This window comes from Aethalodelphis obliquidens, unplaced genomic scaffold (assembly GCF_003676395.1).
Source record: "Aethalodelphis obliquidens isolate GAN/ISIS:26980383/991018 unplaced genomic scaffold, ASM367639v1 scaffold51, whole genome shotgun sequence".
In the NCBI taxonomy this organism is placed as follows: domain Eukaryota; kingdom Metazoa; phylum Chordata; class Mammalia; order Artiodactyla; family Delphinidae; genus Aethalodelphis; species Aethalodelphis obliquidens.
In genome coordinates this window covers 12,459,477-12,478,190 of record NW_020837995.1, presented here as the reverse complement: position 1 = coordinate 12,478,190, position 18,714 = coordinate 12,459,477, and the positions used below count along the sequence as shown (strand labels likewise).

The following is an 18,714-nucleotide window of genomic DNA, read 5'->3' as shown; positions in this document are numbered from 1 at the left end:
GAGGAAAACATAGGCAGAGCACTCTATGACATAAATCACAGCAAGATCCTTTTTGACCCACCTCCTAGAGAAATGGAAATAAAAACAAAAAAAAAAACAAATGGGACCCAATGAAACTTAAAAGCTTTTGCACAGCAAAGGAAACCATAAACAAGATCAAAAGACAACCCTCAGGGCTTCCCTAGTGGCGCAGTGGTTGAGAGTCTGCCTGCTGATGCAGGGGACATGGGTTCGTGCTCCGGTCCGGGAAGATCCCACATGCTGCGGAGCGGCTGGGCCCGTGAACCATGGCCGCTGAGCCTGCACGTCCAGAGCCTGTGCTCCACAACTGGAGAGGCCACAACAGTGAGAGGCCCGCGTACCGCAAAAAAAAAAAAAAAAAAAAGACAACCCTCAGAATGGGAGAACATATTTGCAAATGAAGCAACTGACAAAGGATTAATCTCTAAAATTTATAAGCAGCTCATGCAGCTCAATATGAAAAAAACAAACAACCCAATCCAAAAATGGACAGAAGACCTAAACAGACATTTCTCCAAAGAAGATATACAGACTGCCAACAAACACATGAAAGAATGCTCAACATCGTTAATCATTAGAGAAATGCAAATCAAAACTACAATGAGATATCATCTCACACCTTTCAGAATGGCCATGATCAAAAAATCTACAAACAATAAATGCTGGAAAGGGTGTGGAGAAAAGGGAACACTCTTGCACTGCTGGTGGGAATGTGAATTGATACAGCCACTATGGAGAACAGTATGGAGGTTCCTTAAAAAACTACAAATAGAACTACCATACAACCCAGCAATCCCACCCTGGGCATATACCCTGAGAAAACCATAATTCAAAAAGAGTCATGTACCAAAATGTTCATTGCAGCTCTATTTACAATAGCCCGGAGATGGAAACAACCTAGGTGTCCATCATCGGATGAATGGATAAAGAAGATGTGGCACATGTATTCAATGGACTATTACTCAGCCATTAAAAGAAACGGAATTGAGCTATTTGTAATGAGGTGGATGGACCTAGAGTCTGTCATACAGAGTGAAGTAAGTCAGAAAGAGAAAGACAAATACTGTATGCTAACACATATATATGGAATTTAAGGAAAAAAATGTCATGAATAACCTAGGGGTAAGACAGGAATAAAGACACAGACCTACTAGAGAACGGACTTGAGGATATGGGGAGGGGGAAGGGTAAGCTGTGACAAAGCGAGAGAGAGGCATGGACATATATACACTACCAAACGTAAAATAGATAGCTAGTGGGAAGCAGCCGCATAGCACAGGGAGATCAGCTTGGTGCTTTGTAACCGCCTGGAGGGGTGGGATAGGGAGGGTGGGAGGGAGGGAGATGCAAGAGGGAAGAGATATGGGAACATATGTATATGTATAACTGATTCACTTTGTTATAAAGCAGAAACTAACACATCATTGTAAAGCAATTGTACTCTAATAAAGGTGTAAAAAAAAGAGAACCCATCTGAAAAAAAAATGACAGCTCTTAATTACTTATTAAAAATAAGTACTTACATATATTGTAGGCACAGACATGAAATACTCTCTGTCCCCTCTCCTTCTAAAAATATAAATGTAAAACCGAGTTCTCTAGTTTTGCACAAATCTGCAGCAATTAAAACTTTGCACTGTTTGGGAGCTACTTTTCTAACAAATGTATCTTTATCAAATTGAAACAAAATTTAAATACATGAGATAGAAGGGAAAAAAATTCCCTGTAGTCCTCCCTCATTTCTGGCCCACATTTATCTCTATTTTCATGACTGAGTTTCTCAAGCCAGGGACACATGGCCGAAGACTATGAAACGACAAGTATTCCGAAGAACACGTAACAGGCTAGTGGGTGGACCACGCAGCACCCCGGGGAGCGGATGACCTGAGTTCCAGACTTGGTCCCCTCCAGGCTCCATCCCGGTGTTGCCCTAAGAAGCCACCTAAACTTGAGGTGGTTTCGTTCACTGCCAAATGAGGGGAGTGGATCAGTGCACAGAGATGAATTTAAACGTGAGACTCTACTCACGCTTTGCACATTTAAATCCATAAATGTAAATTTAAAACCATACATGTATATATCATTACTTGACTCGTCAGAAATCGCGTCCTCCTCCCCGTCCCTGAGACTGGGGGCCTGGTTCGGCGGACCCGGGCGGGGCTGGCGGAGCTCGGCAGAAACCAGTGGTCGGACTGACAAGCTAACAGAGGGCCAGCCCGGGGGACTTGACCCCGCGTCCCCCGCTCTCCCTGCTGTTCCTAACTCCCGGGCGGCCCCGCGCGCAGCCGTGCGCTCCGCGGCCCCGCCACCTGCTCCCGGCAGCCAATGGGGCGCGCGGGAGGAGGGGGGCGCGCGGGAGGGGTGGGGCGGCCGGGGCGGGGCGAGGCTACAAAAGGCCGAGCACCGGGACACCCTGCTGCGGGCGCGCTCTCGGGGCACTCGGAAGGAGGTGGCCGAGAGCTGGGCACAGTCGGCTTGTGGACCAGGCGGGCACGAGACGATGCTGCGGGTGCGGTGTCTGCGCGGCGGGAGCCGCGGCGCCGAAGCGGTGCACTACATCGGGTCTCGGGTGCGTGCGCCGCCGCCTCATCGGGCAGCCGCGTGCTCTCTTCCCCCTCTCCTTTCCTGGCTTTCCCCCGCCAGCCTTGCACGACCCTGTCCTTTCTGGGCCCCCTTGGAAGCTCGGCTTCAGGAGCCTTTGCCGGCTGCCGGAAGCTTGGCGGTGTCCCAGGGGAAGGGGGCGTGCGTTGGGGCCACACCCAGTGGGCACAGCTGCGGTCTACGCGCCTCGGGTTGCGTTGGCCGTCAGTGCGGGGGGCGCCGCCCTCCCCAGCCGGAGGGGGCGAGGGCGACAAGCAACACGGCTTAGTGAAAAACGGCGGCCTTTTGGCGGCTCATCGCTATGGGTGGGCAGAGAGTTGGGCATGCGTGTACCGTGGATGGACGGGAGAAGGGGCGAAGTGGGACTTGGGGACGGAGGGGGAGCGAGCAGGCTCATTCCAAGTGTAACGTGGAGTCCCGAGTCGCGAGAGGAGTTGGAGCGAGTTCGGTCTGTACCCAGATTTCTGCCCGGTCCTGCCCTCCGCTTTCCTGGTATGCAAGCACGCGCCTGCAGCAAACCCTCCCTAGCTCCTGGGACGGGAATAGCCAGGCAGTTTGGCTTCCGCCAGCAACTGGCTTCAGAACAGATGTCACTCCCTCCTGCTTTTTAGTCTCCACCCTGGCTCCCCTCCTGCCTCCTTCCTAAGGCTTTTAACAGAACCGGACAGAGATTTGTGGGGTTGAGGTTTGCCCAGTGTATGAGAGACTCTCCCTGATCTAGAGTTTATGGGCTCTACATTTTCAAAAGCCTTTTTTGAAGTTCTTAGATCTCCTTCCTAGTTGTTTAAGTTTGTACCTGGGTTAGTTAATCCTTATCTTGCCTAGGGTACTGTGGACCATCTGTAAAATAAGCCTGTGGCACTTGGTCACTCTCTCATAATTGCAGTGCCAAATAATGTGAAGTGTGTGTCCGTGAGGACAAATTGATGGTTTGAAGCTGATTATTCTGAAAGATAAAGTCATTTAAAATGCTTCTATAGTTTCATTTGCGTGGGGCGGGGGGAGAGGATCCTAATACTAGTAACCTTTGGTACTGAAGGGGACAGGAGGCTCCCTCCCCCAGCTGGACTTGGCAAGGAGATCCGGAGCCACTTTCTGTGGTTTTTCTGGGAAGAAGGGTGACCCATCATCTGCAGAAAACTTGCTTAAGGCCTGATTGCAGAAAACCATTCAGAGATATAAATGGGGGTGTATGGTCGTTGGGGACAAAATCTTCTGAGAAGTTTTAAAGAGTTATACCAATTAACATAATACATAAAAAGATAATGTATAAATAAACACAAAAGTAAAATCTGTAACCCCACTACCCACCTATCCACTAACATCTCGCTTTACATTCTCCTAAAAGATTTTAAATGCCTGGCTGTGTTATCCTGGGTTTTCATCCTACCTCTACTTCCCCCTCCCCCAAGTACTGTGCAGGACCACACAATAATCTTTTCTTTGTTCTTGGAAGCTTGGAAGAACTGTAACGGGATGGGTGCAGCGAACTTTCCAGAGCACCCAGGCAGCTACGGCTTCCTCCCGGAACTCCTGTGCAGCTGACGACAAGGCCACTGATCCTCTGCCCAAGGACTGCCCTGTCTCCTCTTACAACGAATGGGACCCCTTAGAGGAAGTGATAGTGGGCAGAGCAGAAAATGCCTGTGTTCCACCATTCACTGTGGAGGTGAAGGTAAAGCCAGGGTTTCTCATGTCTGAGCGGGTTCATTCCTCATGGTCTGCAGTCTGGCTTCTGCTCCCACTCTCCTCTGTAACTGTGTTCACTTTAGCTTACCCAAGACTACCCAGATCCAGTGGCTGATGATATCTTACTTGGCATCTCTGCAGTATTTGACACTATCTACACCAATGATTACTCCCTCCTTCAGGTTTGGGGAGACCGTTTCGGGGGGTGGGGGGATATTAGTTCTTTCCCTATTCCTCACATCTTCTTCCTTTACGGTCTGTAATGTTGGGCCGAACAGAATTTCACTGTAGCTGTTCTCATAGCTTCCTCCCACCCCTCCACTCTGGTCCAGATCTCTCTCCTGAATTCTGTCCATATGAACACGTTAAACTCCTTGTTGGATATTGCCACTGGACCTCAAACATGGCACATTTGAGTTCAGCTGCCAGCCACTCTGCAAAACTGGGACGTTCTTCATTCCTTCCTTTCAGTTTTGGGCATTCCTATTTATTCAAGCTAAAACTTTTATTTATTTCTCCTTCAGTCACATCCTCCACATCCATTCTCCAAGATCGAACAAGTCTTTTATCAAAATGAACCTTACCTCCATCCCTCTGCTACTGCCTTAGGTCAGGATCTCATCTACTGCCTGGACTATTGCGGTGAACTCCTAACTGGTCTCCCCTATTTGCTGCACTCTCTAAACCACCTCTAGCTTCTATCAGAGTTAATTTTTTTTTTTATAAATTTACTTATTTATTTATTTTTCGGTGCATTGGGTCTTCATTGCTACATGTGGGCTTTCTCTAGTTGCGGTGAGCAGGGGCTACTCTTCGCTGTGGTGCGTGGGCTTCTCATTGCGATGGTTTCTCCTGTTGTGGAGCACGGGCTCTAGGCACGCAGGCTTCAGTAGTTGCGGCACGTGGGCTCAGGGCGCCAGAGTTATTAGCACAAAAGAACTTGTTTTCCATTTGGAGAGGTATGATGTTTATTACGTAGAAATGAAGACTAATACCAAGTATCTTATGGCAACTAGCTGGCAAGGCAGTTGAATTCAAATACCAGGAGAGCTAAGGGAAAAGCAATGACCAAATGCTGAATAGTTAGGAAGTCTTCTTCCTAAACGAAGAAAATAATTCTTGAGTTAGACCTTGAAGAGAAGGTAATAGAAAAAGTCATAACTTATTCTAGTTGTTCTGAAACTACCTTTGGTTTTGATATTTGAAATTTGATGAACAGATTAATTTATGTATCATCCACATGTTTTAAAAAGGCACGATCTTTTTAAAGTCTTTTGTTTTTTAATAAGTTTATTTTATTCATTTATTTTTGGCTGTGTTGAGTCTTCGTTGCTGGGCGCGTGCTTCCTCTAGTTGTGATGAACAGGGGCCGATCTTCATTATGGTGCGCAGGCCTCCCATTGCGGTGGCCTCTCCTGCTGTGGAGCACGGGCCCTAGGCGCGTGGGCTTCAGTAGTTGTGGCTCGCGGGCTCTAGAGGGCAGGCTCAGCAGTTGTGGTGCACAGGCTTAGCTGCTCCGTGGCATGTAGGATCTTCCCAGACCAGGGCTCAAACCCGTGTCCCCTGCATTGGCAGGCGGATTCTTAACCACTGCGCCACCAGGGAAGCCCTGAAGTCTTTTCTTGAAAGGAAGTCCCATCCCCTAACCATTTTAATTGGGTGGAATTAAATTTCAAATTCAAGCAATAATTTATCCTTCTATTTGTCTTTAGAATAATTGACTTTTATATCATGTGATCTTACGGAATCAGAATTCTAAGACATTATTTTGAGTTGTCACTTGATTTATGATTTTAGATTTTGAAATTTCATGGACTTTTGGAAGGTGTGCCAGGCTGAAGTCAGGAGATCAGGATTGAATTAGGTATTTGATAAAAGCTTATTAGCTAATCTCAGTTAATCAGCTATTTGACCTTGTGATCTTGATTCCACAAATTTCTGGGCCTCACTAAAATGAAGATATTAAGAGGGTTGCTATCTACCTAATGAGATTAAATAGGAAGGTAAAAGGTTACATGTTACTTATTTTTAAAGGACAAAACTACAACTCATTATAGTTGTAGGGATGCAATTTGCCAAGTCTGTTGAGGGTATAATAATTGTAGATAATAGTAGCTTTAGCAGTATTGATTTCATTCATTTGTCTGGTTATTTCTGCTTTATGACACATAAGAAACTAGGTATCGAGGGAGAGGAAATTAAATCTAAGACATGCATGGCCAACTAGAAGGTCTTACCTTCTAGTTGGAGAAAAATGACACAGACATATTAATCAGTTTGGGACCAATGAAATATAAAATAGTGTAGTAAACCATTTATAGGCAGTTAGAGCATAAGATATGTTGGAAGATGTAAGTGCTAGAAAAATTTTATGGGAATGAGGAACATAGTCATCAGGAAGCACAATTTTTGAAAGCTATGTGGCTTTTTATTCTGCAAACATGGTGAATACTTTCCATCAAATATGTGCTTTTTGTTTTGCTTTTGTCTTTTTTTTCTAAAGCCCTTGATAAAAGGACCTTTTAAAAATACAAAGTCGAGTGGGATGAATTGGGAGATTGGGATTGACATATACACACTACTATGTATAAAATAGATAACTAATGAGAACCTACTGTACAGCACAGGGAATTCTACTCAGTGCTCCGTGGTGACCTAAATGGGAAGGAAATCCAAAAAAGAGGGGATATGTGTATACGTATAGCTGATTCACTTTGCTGTACAGCAGAAACTAACCCAACATTGTAAAGCAGCTATACTCCAATAAAAATTAATTAAAAAAATACAAAGTCGATCAACGTTAATGTAGTATCAGTTTGCAGCTGGATAAATAATGTTTCTATTGAGATTTCCTAGCCTTCCAAAGACAGTATTTAAAATTCATTTGGCAAACACCCCTAAAGGATTTTAGGCTCTGAAAGACTATCAGGTTTCTAGGAGTGCAGCCACATGTCTGCAACAGATTATTAAAAACATCCCATGCTAAGCATTTAATACAGTGTTTTTTTATCTTGCAGACACTTGGTAAATGATTGCTAACTTACTTAGCAGGGTTGTAAAGGAAGTGTAAATAATTTCCAACTATCTCTTGGAAAATGTAGTCTGGCCTGATCACTCAGACTTTGTCCAACCTTAGCCAGAGTATGAACTATACAAGAGAATTCACACTTGTTCAAATAACTTTTTTCTCCCAGGGAAGTTTATATTTATCAAGCAGGCTTCACTCTGCACAAATAGTCACATGGGATACTTTGGAATGTGTCCAGCAAGAAAACATGGCTGTGCAGCAGAAACTATTTCACCCAGTGTTAAATTTTCAAAGACTTCTTGTCCCCTCGTGGACTGTTAGAGATGTGCCTGGCATGAGAAGGAGGAAGTGGTGAATGGAAGAGTAGTACCAGGATGTGTCTGAGAGGAATATAAAGAGTCATTATTATCCTCTCCTCTGGTTGCTACTGCAGGACCTCCTAGGAGTAGAAAACAGTAGAGTGCTCTTGTTTTGTTCTGTTTTTTAAAAGAGTGGATTGATCTTAACAAGCAATCAACTTTTTAATTCTGATAACATTTTTCATGGGCCAGAAATTGAGCTTGTTGTTTACCTATAGATCTTCAAAAGTAAAGCAACTAACTGATCATTTAGACAGGGTTTGGCAAGGTTTTTCTTTACAGGGCCAGATAATTAATGTTTCAGGCTTTGCAGACCATAGGTCTCTGTCACAACTACTCCACTCTCAACTCTGCCACTGTAGTGCAAAACCACCACAGGCCATATGTAAATGAGTAGTTCTATGTTCCATAAAACTTTATTTGCATAAACAGGCAGCAGTCCAGATTTGGCCCATGGACTTTAGTTTGCCAGCCCCCGTTTTAGAGCTTCACTGGCATCTCCCTGTTTGCTGAAGACCTGTTTTTCAGATTCTTATTCCCTCCCCAGCAGGCTCAGCTCCAGCCTAATTGATGTGAACCTAGGTATTGAACTAACAAGAGGCAGGTCTGCTTCCATATGTTTGATACTTATCAGGCTGAGGTGAAAGTGGATGTAGAGACATATAATCTGGAAGAGACATGGTCTTTGACATTAAAGAGCTAGACATCTAGATAGTCTGTCTCATTACCCAGTTTCCCCTTCTTTATGGCACTTACCACTGTCTGAAGTTATCTGATTTGTAATAATGGAAACCTCATCGGACATGATTAGGACTGGTGGTTGGTTAATCAATGATATAAGGAAACACTTTAAAAACACCTGCTTTGACACAGACCTACTAGAGAATGGACTTGAGGATACGGGGAGGGGGAAGCGTAAGCTGGGACAAAGTGAGAGAGTGGCATGGGCATATATACACTACCGAACGTAAAATAGATAGCTAGGGGGAAGCAGCGCATAGCACAGGGAGATCAGCTCGGTGCTTTGTGACCACCTAGAGGGGTGGGATAGGGAGGGTGGGAGGGAGGGAGACACAAGAGGGAAGAGATATGGGGACATATGTATATGTATAACTGATTCACTTTGTTATAAAGCAGAAACTAACACACCATTGTAAAGCAATTATACTCCAATAAAGATGTTAAAAATAAGAATAAAATAAAAATACCTGCTTTAAACATTTTTTAAAAACTTAAAACATATAAATGTACATTGCTTTGCCAATCTTTTGATGAAGGTCCAAGGCTTTTTCTTAGCATTTGGATCTTCTGATTGGAATTCTGCTTTGTGTGTCTTAATAAATTATATCCATGTGTGTCTCCTACATTTCCCAATGTATTTTTTAATTTGACTGAGAACCTTGCACATGGAAAACAATCTGAATGAAGAATCCTTCCAGACTGTCCCACTTTTGAAAACCAGTATTTTATAGTTGTTGTACCTACCCTAATTCAATAGTAATTTTTAGCAAATTGATTGAGCCTTTTTAAAGCATTCAACCGCTCTCCATTCAGTTGTCTTTTAAAATGCGTATAACCCTTGGACACTTCCTAAATGTTAAGATTTGTTTTTCAGCTACTTAAAAATTTGGGGATTTGCTTATCAAATCACTTCTTTTTTTTTTTTTTTTGCGGTACGCGGGCCTCTCACTGTTGTGGCCTCTCCCATTGCGGAGCACAGGCTCCGGACGTGCAGGCTCAGCGGCCATGGCTCACAGGCCCAGCCGCTCCGCGGCATATGGGATCTTCCTGGACCGGGGCACGAACCCATGTCCCCTGCATCGGCAGGCAGACTCTCAACCACTGCGCCACCAGGGAAGCCCTCAAATCACTTCTTTTTATGGTGAAAGGACCTGAAGCACTATGAAAGCTTAGATGGATTGGGAGAAGAGAGGTTGGTGGGCAGAGACACTTTGGCAGGGAAGTGTAGGAAGCACTAAAGGTAGACTTGCACCGCTGCACAGGTTTGCCAAGTGGTGATTCTGTTGAATGAGAAAATAATCAATAATGGCTTTTTAAGAGAAACAAAGCATAGTTGAGAGAATGTCCCTAACCTTTAAGGGAGCAGTGTCCTATTTTCCTACAAAGTATCTTGAAGTGTTTTTTAGACAGAATTCTGGGATGCCTGGGTAGCCCATGGTTTTATCTTCATATAGGTGTGCTTTTATTAAGCTGTTTTGTTTGTTCTCTTATTTGATTTCATTGAGACTGTCTAATGGGAGCGTCCATGTCCTATTTTGTCTATGAAGCATGTAAAAAGTGGCCCAAGAGCGTTCCAAGCCCATGTGAGGGCAGACATGCTGTGTGTGGTAAGGCATGAGATCTCAGGCAGAAGGAACAAAAGGTCTCAAAACATCCAGAGAATTAAGAGATCTTCATTCAACAAATATTGAGTGTCTTCCCAGAGTCAGTGTGCTTGGTTCTGGGGATGAACACTGCACCAGATGTGGTCTCAGTCTCAATTCCAGTAAGTTATACAAGTAATTGTTCACAACCTATGAACCTATCTTGAGCTGTAATTTTTTCCTGTAAGTATTTCACTTACTTTCTTCTGGTTCTAGGCCAACACATATGAAAAGTACTGGACTTTTTACCAAAAGTATGGGGGCCATCATTTTCCCAAAGATCATTTGAAAAAGGCTGTTGCCGAAATTGAAGAAATGTGCAATATTTTAAAAATGGAAGGAGTGACAGTGAGGAGGCCTGACACCATTGACTGGTCCTTGAAGTATAAAACTCCTGATTTTGAGTCTACGGGTAAGTGATACTGGATACTTTAACTGCTAGAGTCTTAATTTTTTAATTTCTCTCAATCTGTAAGGAGAAAGCTCTGATTATTTCTCAGAGATCCCTTTGTTTTAATAATCCTTCAAAACTTTAAAGATTATTTAGGAACAGTTTGGTTCTTTTTGGTAAGACTTAGAGGTACACATTTTAAACTCTATTGTAAATCTAGAATTTCCTTGAAAGAAGCAGTTTTTCTAAACTTCATGAGCATTTCCTTACATAAGACCAGTGGATTCCATTTACTTTTCCTCAAGAACAGAAATTAAAAGGGGAACAGAAACATTCCCATCTTATTTTTAACTGACACTGCTGCAGGATTGTTTTTGTGCCTGAGTTCAGTGTTGTTGTTTTTTTAAAAAATATTTATTTATTTATTTGGTTGTGCTGGGTCTTAGTTGTGGCAGGTGGGCTCCTTAGTTGCGGAGTTTGGTGTGTTCTAATTTACAGTTGTATAAGTGATCCTTGGCCCAATTTTCATCTTGTGGTACTGATATTCCCTGAAAAACTCTGTTAGGAGTTACAAAAGGTGAAAACTTGGTGGTTCAAGATGTCTTTGACCAAGAGATGCTTCTTTTTCTCTTTTCTTTTTTTTTTTTTTTTTCTATTTGGCCTGGCTTCATCATCCCCACACAGAATTCATGTTAACAGTCTAGGATGTATCATTTAATATTTTTTCATTTGCGTAAAATTATGTACATATACACGTATAGGTTTTCTGTAATTTTTATTTTTTTACCAAAGAATGAAATCACATGATATAGACTCTTCTGTCTTGGAAATTAGCATCACTGAAGTTGCTCTGGAACTTTCTGGCCTGACAGGTTTATATGGTGCGATGCCTCGAGACATCCTGATAGTTGTGGGAAATGAGATTATCGAGGCTCCCATGGCCTGGCGCGCTCGCTTCTTTGAGTACCGCGCGTACAGAGCAATTATCAAAGACTACTTCCGCCGCGGGGCCAAGTGGACAACAGCTCCTAAGCCCACAATGGCTGATGAGCTTTATGACCAGGTAAGTCCCCAGTTATGGGAGAGCTTATCAGTAACTTTTCTAAATAATCCACAGAGACTGAGAGATTCTCTGATACCTTGTATTTATTATGTATTTCAGAAGCTGAGATGACCTACTTTTCGAAAACTGATTGTTTTATGATGAAAATAACAGTAAATGATAAGTTATAATAACAGTAATAATAATAGCTAACACTTATTGGTGTTTACCATGTGCCAGATCTTGAACTAAGTACTTTATTAGTTTATTTTTCACAACAACCTCATGAGGGAGTAGTTTCATTCCATTACAGGGAGGAAAACTGGTCTAAAGGCGCACAGCTATTCATTGGTGGAGACAGAACAGTCGCTAGGCTGAACTCCAGCCTCTTCTAGAAAAAGAATTTGGTCTGTAGGCCGTATTCACAGTAAAAGGAAGTGTATGTCTCTTACTAGATCACTTACTATTTGATCACTTATAGAAGGAATCAAAAAATGAAAATTTCTTTAAACCCTTTATGGGTTTAAAGACATAAGTAAGTAATGAATCTATTACCCAACCGCATACCCAGTCAAATTTGGTAGCGGATGCATGGCATCGCATTTTATGGTATGAGTTAGGCTCAGGGCCAACCTCCTTTTTCAAAAGAACAGAATGACTTCATCTTGCAGATTTTCAGTACTGTAGATAGATACATAAATCATTGGATGGGTCATGGAATATTTTCAGTTTCATTACTGTCTCTGTACCACCTGCTTCCAAGTATCAGGAACTTGTCATGCCTAGTTTTTCATTTTTTTGTTGGTGGTTTGGTTTATTTTGGTTTGCTTAGCATGGGCCTACATCTTCCCATGCCTGTTTCAGTCTAGAACAGGGCCGTAGTATTTCAGGAAATGATGATGTTGAACTAATTTTCTTAGTAATGAAGGCCCTATGAGTCATCTCTTCATGAACCAAGGCACTGTGTGTGTTCATTCTTGTTCCAATTAGGATTACCCCATCCATTCTGTAGAAGACAGACACAAATTGGCTGCTCAGGGAAAATTCGTGACGACTGAGTTCGAGCCGTGCTTTGATGCTGCTGACTTCATTCGAGCTGGAAGAGACATCTTTGCACAGAGAAGCCAGGTGGATAAAGGCTACCTCGGAAACTTCTCACTTTATTATTATATTTTAAATTTCCAAAATTAAAATATTTTCATCCTATTTTTAGCTATCTAAACATAGAACCAAATCTTTATAGGTTTATGTGTCCTTTTCTATTTTCAGGTGACAAACTACATGGGCATTGAATGGATGCGTAAGCATCTCGCTCCAGACTACAGAGTGCATATCATCTCCTTTAAAGACCCCAATCCGATGCACATTGATGCCACCTTCAATATCATTGGGCCCGGTCTTGTGCTTTCCAATCCTGACCGACCATGTCACCAGGTAGGGGAGTTCTTAGGACTCTGGAAAATCAAGAGAGTTTGGCAACTGAAGGAATTGCCACTATTATTTTAAGCACTTCCGTGATTTCCTAATGGTTCTAAACGACAGATTCAGCAATGCTCACATTATTATGATCAAACATTGGATTGCTTATGTTATATTTACTACAGGATGTCCAACACTCAGAAATATACACTGTAGCCATGATAATTAGTGTAGTGTCATCAGACTCTGACTTTGGCTGCTTGCTGCTGTCAGAGCCTCAAGTTTGTGCGTATGTGTGTGTTTTTATTGAACAGAGTGGTATTATCTCATAACTTGCAGCCGGGGTTCCTCAGCAGATGAATTGCAAACAAGATGATCTCTGCATGTCTGGGGTAACACCACTAGGCAGTGGGTGTCTTCTTCCCTCTCCAGTGGGGCTCCCTTCAGCCAGGCCCACCCTGCAGGGGAGGAGCAGAGCCACTGCACTGCAGCAGGTCTATCCCCCCCTGCAGCCTCCTACTTCTGCCCGCTGCCCCCTACTTCCAGTTGGGCGGTGAGTGATTTTGTGTTATTTGCTGGGCTGCAGTGCGCCATTGCAAAATTCAGTATTTTACCATATCACTGTTCATTTCTATTCTATATATTTAGACCAATGACCAAGATTACTTATTCACTTCATTTTAATTTATTTATATATAATTTACATAAATCAATTATATATATTATTAAATATTTATTTAATATAATTTATATACTAAGTGGGTATGTGAACTAGGGATGGTTGGGTTATAATAGGTCACTAGGGACAGTTATGGTTCTTTGGGAGTATATTCCTAACATCTGTCTTTATACCATGGTCACAGACGCAAAGTGACAGACTATGAAGTGGATGGACTATGGGTTTGACATAGTCATATTTTGTTTTCTTACAACTAAGTAAGAGGAAATATTTTCATTTTCTTTAAAGAGAATTTCTCAAGGAAAATATCTTCGGTCTTTTAAAAAATCTCTGAAACCTGTGAAAAGCACAAGAATATTTTTAAAAGCTTTAACATTTCTGTTACTTTTTAATTTTAATCTGGCAATCTGAGGACTTTATGTACATTTTAACTAAGATTCAGACAAAATCATCCAAATGTTTTGAAATTTTAATTTTTAAATTTTGGCAGTTGAGAAGACAGCTTCTCAAAAAGAATTATTAATCATAAGGGCTATCAGAGACCAAGAATGATAAGAATAGTATCTATAGATTTAAGCCTCTTTGGGTTTGGGGGGTTTTTTTTATTTTGGTCTTGCAGATTGATCTTTTCAAGAAAGCAGGATGGACCATAGTTACTCCTCCAATACCAGTCATCCCAGATGGTATGTTTACTTTTGTATACTCATAGCCTAAAATAATTACTTCAGTGGCCAAGAATCTTTCACCTATAGACAGCAGCCTGCATATTAGCAATTTAGAATATTTCTCTGGTAAGCAGTAAACTGGTGCTGGGCACTACGGGTACTAGAACAAGGCTGGACTTGTGTTCACAACCTCTCCTTCCATAGAAATGAAAATGAAAAGACAGGAAAAATCAGTACAAAACAATTTGACGGAAAGCAAGAAATGGCTTTTTAAAGACAACAAGGTGAAATTCAAATGTGTAATGAGTATGGATTGATTCATAACATTTACAGATAGTCTTAAGATTAAAATAAATTTTCACAGGGAAACTGAACTATTGAAAGAATTGAGCTGTCACTTGAATATTCTTCACTTCTGAATCCTTGCTTTAACCAAGAATAACAGCAGACATGATTTAACGGTTATTGCTATTTTTAGATCACCCACTCTGGATGTCGTCCAAATGGCTTTCCATGAATGTCTTAATGCTAGATGAAAAGCGTGTTATGGTGGATGCCAACGAAGTCCCGATTCAAAAGATGTTTGAAAAGCTGGGTATGTACCCAGCATAAATGAAACATGTTCATATTCAAAAATATTAAATGAGAAGAAATGACATGCTAGGTCTGATGTATGATTTATCTAATTAAATTTCTGTTCCTTTTAGAAGTACCAAGTTGTTATTTCGTAGATGGACAATATACTTCTTTTCAACAGTCACAACCTCAAAAGGTTGGAGATGCATCCCAGGCTCCTTAGACACCCCCTGAGCAATAAGTTTATCAGTCTTCTATGACTTATCTAACTTGCTGGTGCCCAAGTGTGGAGAGCTGCCCCTTTGCAGATAAGCATATAGATGATTTGGCCCTTCGCCAAATAAGAAATTGTTGGGGTCCTTCAAAAGTAATTTGTCATTACATATTTTAAAGGACGTATAAGGATACAGATATAGAAGTGACTTATCTGTGTGATAAGCACTGTGAACAAAGTAATGAAATACAATAGAGGATGTCAGTAAATCATTTCAGCTTTGAACTAAAAAGCAGAACTGGTTATTACTTGGGTGGGAATTTGCTTATCGTGGTATTCAAAATTTAGACCAGTTATCCTATACTGAGAAAAGCATTTAAAGAATTTTCATATGGCTGTTATTAGGGTGCAGAAGTGTGTGTTTATCACTATCATTCTACTTGACATATCCTAAGTGTCAAATAAAGCCAGGCAGTACACTTGTTGAAATCAAGTCATGTTTTGATTTATGTCTTATATTTCAGGTGTAGTACTCAGAAGATATTGTTTGCCCCTTTGAAACATCCCTCTTTAATGAAGTATCAGGTTAAAAAGATTAGCCCATTAGTTTTAGATTGAGCCCAGTCTAATGATTTCACCTGTAATGCTATCCCACTTTTTTTTTCGTGGCTTTTGTTAAATAAGCCAGTTGCTTGGGTTCAGTTTCCTGTCCTTTAAGATTTTATTGTTTCTCAACTTAAAATATTATTAAGTACCAAATATCTGATTTATAATTTTGTTTTTAATAAAGTCTTTTTGAACATAGGGAACTTGTTAAAGCAAATTAACTTCTCTCCGGTTCAAGGTTATATGGCTCTGGCCATCTGACTAAGATAGATATGTCTTTCTGTCAGGAAACACATGCTCATGGTTAAAAGCCCACTTCTTATCCCAAGCCCACTCCTGAACCTATGTCCAAACCCTGTTTTTACTCTTCAAAGCCCTGCTCAGTCTTACTTTCTCATGAAAGGCTTTCCAGATGATTCATGCTGCCTTTCTAACTATACCAGTGGGCCCTTTAGCAACTCTGTAGCTTAGCTTTCCTCTCAAAATAATGGATTCCTTGAGAGAGAATAGATTTTCTTTTTAAAACCCCATTATGCCAAACACAACAGATTCTTCCAAAATACCAATGGTTGACTGGGCCATGTACATCATAACCATATTAATACAAATGGTGCTGGATTAAACTGATTGCCTGAGTAGCTTTGATACCTGTATGACCATACAACCCAGATGAGTTCCGTTCCATTGTTTCCTTAAGGTGGCCTGGTCAAGCTAATTGTGTCAGATAAACTCTGCTTATATGTGGGTAGGTAAAGTCAACTTTTCAGGTTGGCTAAATTACACTTTTCTTACTAAATTGACATGGTAAAATTAGAAACAGTCTGACAAAGTAGTTAAAGCATAATTCTAAAAGGCCTTGAAATTTTACTATTTGGATTGTTTCTGAACATTTGTCAGATATATCCACTCATGAAACCTGTTGACTTGTGAATAGTCAATAGAACAAAATAGACTTCAGAGTCTCTGCTGACTTTCTGGTGAAGGTTTTATATTAGCAGTGGAATAGATTAGATGAAATATAATTGACGAATAAAATTGAAAGACTATCCTGGGGTGGACTTAAGGGTTAGAACCACAGTATTCCTACCCATTTTTAGGCTCATTTCTATAGAAGAATCTTCATGTGAGTCCATCTAACTGGCCACATCTCTCTCTTTCCATGCAGGTATCAGTACCATTAAGGTTAACATTCGTAATGCCAATTCCCTGGGAGGAGGCTTCCACTGCTGGACCTGCGATGTCCGGCGCCGAGGCACCCTACAGTCCTACTTTGATTGACCAGGCCTGCTGGGGCTTGGGGCTTGGCCTCAAATAAAACTAGGAAGCTTAGGGATAAGGTTCATTCTCCTGCTTTAAAAAGTGCATGAACTGTAGTACTTTATACAATCATATCCATAACAGGGGTCTTAAGCCTGGTTTATTTTTATTATTTTTCTTTGATAAAAGGAAGATAACCTGTGCTAGATCTTACTCTCTTCTCCTAAATATTTTGCTGTTTGGCTTCAAGCATAAAAATTTGGTGAATGTCTACCAAAACAAAAATTAGTCATTTGAGTAACTTGGCTACTAATACATTTAACCATCTACCTCTGTTTTTAATTTTCTTTCCAAAAGGCAGCTTGAAATGTTAGTCCTAATAGTCACTTTTTTTTTCCTTTTTGCTAAACTTGTGAATGTTTGTATCACTTCTTTTTTCTAAATAAAAGACTCAGAATGTATACAGATCTTCTAGAACCAGTAATTGTCCCTTTTTCTAATAAGGAATTTTGGTAATTTTTAATTTTTTGTTTTTAAAAATAACCTAGACTATTGCAAACATTTAAGTGAATTTTCCATGAATGTTTTTAATATTCTCATCTCAACATTGGTGATATTTGCTATTAAAAACCTTTTCATACAACTTACCTCATTTCAAGTGATTTATTTTAATCTCTTTTTTCTTCTCTGTCCAGAATTTTAGAGGAATATTTAGTGCAATAGGGTGTAACTATCAGTTCCAATTCCTAAATTTTGATGTTCAGTATCTAGTGGATACATTGCATCTTTGGTCATCTAAGATTTGTTTACAGATGTGCAAATTATTTAAAGCACAGACTTTAAAAGCATTAAAAAAAAAACTAATGGAGGTAAAACCTACATGCGACGTGAAATAATTTTAACGTTGGATACGGTACATGTATTTTTATTCTAATAAACTTTTGTGTTACAGAATGGGTTTTATTAGAGTTTGGCATCAGTCTAATCATTTTAAGCATAAGTAAATTATGGGAATATAGCTCTTGAAACAGTGTTCTAATGCTTTGAATTATTCAATATATTCACCCCCAGTAGATAAAAATTTAAACCTAATGCTTGTATTCAGAAATGTTTAGCAGAGTCAGATTTTATTTATTAATTAATCCAATCAGTCAACAATATCTGAATGTCTTCTGAATATAAGGGACTATTCCTAGGCCCCAGAAGAGGAAAAAAGTCTCCATTCTCTAGATACTCAGTATTTTGACCCATGAAAAATCTGTGGGGTGGGGATGGGGGGAGGTATACTTTGAAGTGGTCATGGGTTTCGACCGTGCCTTTGTAGCCTAGTGTCTTTTTTCACGCACCACAGAAATACCTGCCCATTCTACACTCGACTGAATCCTGCTTAAGAAACCTTACAGGGGCTTCCCTGGTGGCACAGTGCTTGACAGTCCGCCTGCCGATGCAGGGGACATGGGTTCGTGCCCCGGTCCGGGAAGATCCCACATGCCGCGGAGCGGCTGGGCCCGTGAGCCATGGCCGCTGAGCCTGCGCGTCCAGAGCCTGTGCTCCACAACGGGAGAGGCCACAACAGTGAGAGACCCGTAAAAAAAAGAAACCTTACAATCATGTGGATTGGTGCAGTTAGGGGATATATTCCTGGGTTTAAATACTACTCTGCAATTCTATTACACACCCCTCCACATTCTCCTCAGTGGCTATTCCAGACCTTCACTTTGTTCTCTTATCATATTGCTTCATTTTTCACAGAGAAAATAGAGGCCGTCAGGTGTCAGTTCCC

General features: G+C 41.1%; 1 protein-coding gene across 7 annotated transcripts; it reads left to right on the top strand.

Annotated features, from left to right (window-relative positions):
* Positions 1-2,413: 2,413 nt before the first annotated feature.
* On the top strand, positions 2,414-17,889 carry GATM (glycine amidinotransferase). 7 transcript variants are annotated; one of them, XM_027084192.1, is made up of 10 exons: positions 4,185-4,297; positions 6,109-6,175; positions 9,987-10,204; positions 10,299-10,494; positions 11,346-11,536; positions 12,506-12,643; positions 12,785-12,949; positions 14,233-14,296; positions 14,757-14,873; positions 16,840-17,889. In XM_027084192.1, exons 3-10 carry the CDS (start codon positions 10,166-10,168, stop codon positions 16,950-16,952), a joined length of 1,023 nt encoding a protein of 340 aa, XP_026939993.1. In that variant the 5' UTR covers positions 4,185-4,297; positions 6,109-6,175; positions 9,987-10,165; the 3' UTR covers positions 16,953-17,889. The 7 variants fall into 7 exon arrangements, with proteins under 7 accessions (XP_026939988.1, XP_026939990.1, XP_026939989.1 ...); XM_027084187.1 differs by lacking the exons at positions 6,109-6,175; positions 9,987-10,204 and adding an exon at positions 2,414-2,590 and having other exon boundaries at positions 4,079-4,297; positions 16,840-17,886; XM_027084189.1 differs by lacking the exons at positions 6,109-6,175; positions 9,987-10,204; positions 16,840-17,889 and adding exons at positions 2,419-2,590; positions 14,986-16,200 and having other exon boundaries at positions 4,079-4,297.
* The last annotated feature ends 825 nt before the right edge of the window (positions 17,890-18,714 follow it).

Coding starts and splice junctions, on each gene's coding strand:
- GATM (XM_027084187.1), top strand. CDS start 2,522: ATGCTGCGGGTGCGGTGTCTGCGCGGCGGGAGCCGCGGCGCCGAAGCG. Junction 12,950..14,232: donor CTGACCGACCATGTCACCAG/GTAGGGGAGTTC, acceptor TTGGTCTTGCAG/ATTGATCTTTTCAAGAAAGC. Junction 14,874..16,839: donor AAAGATGTTTGAAAAGCTGG/GTATGTACCCAG, acceptor CTTTCCATGCAG/GTATCAGTACCATTAAGGTT.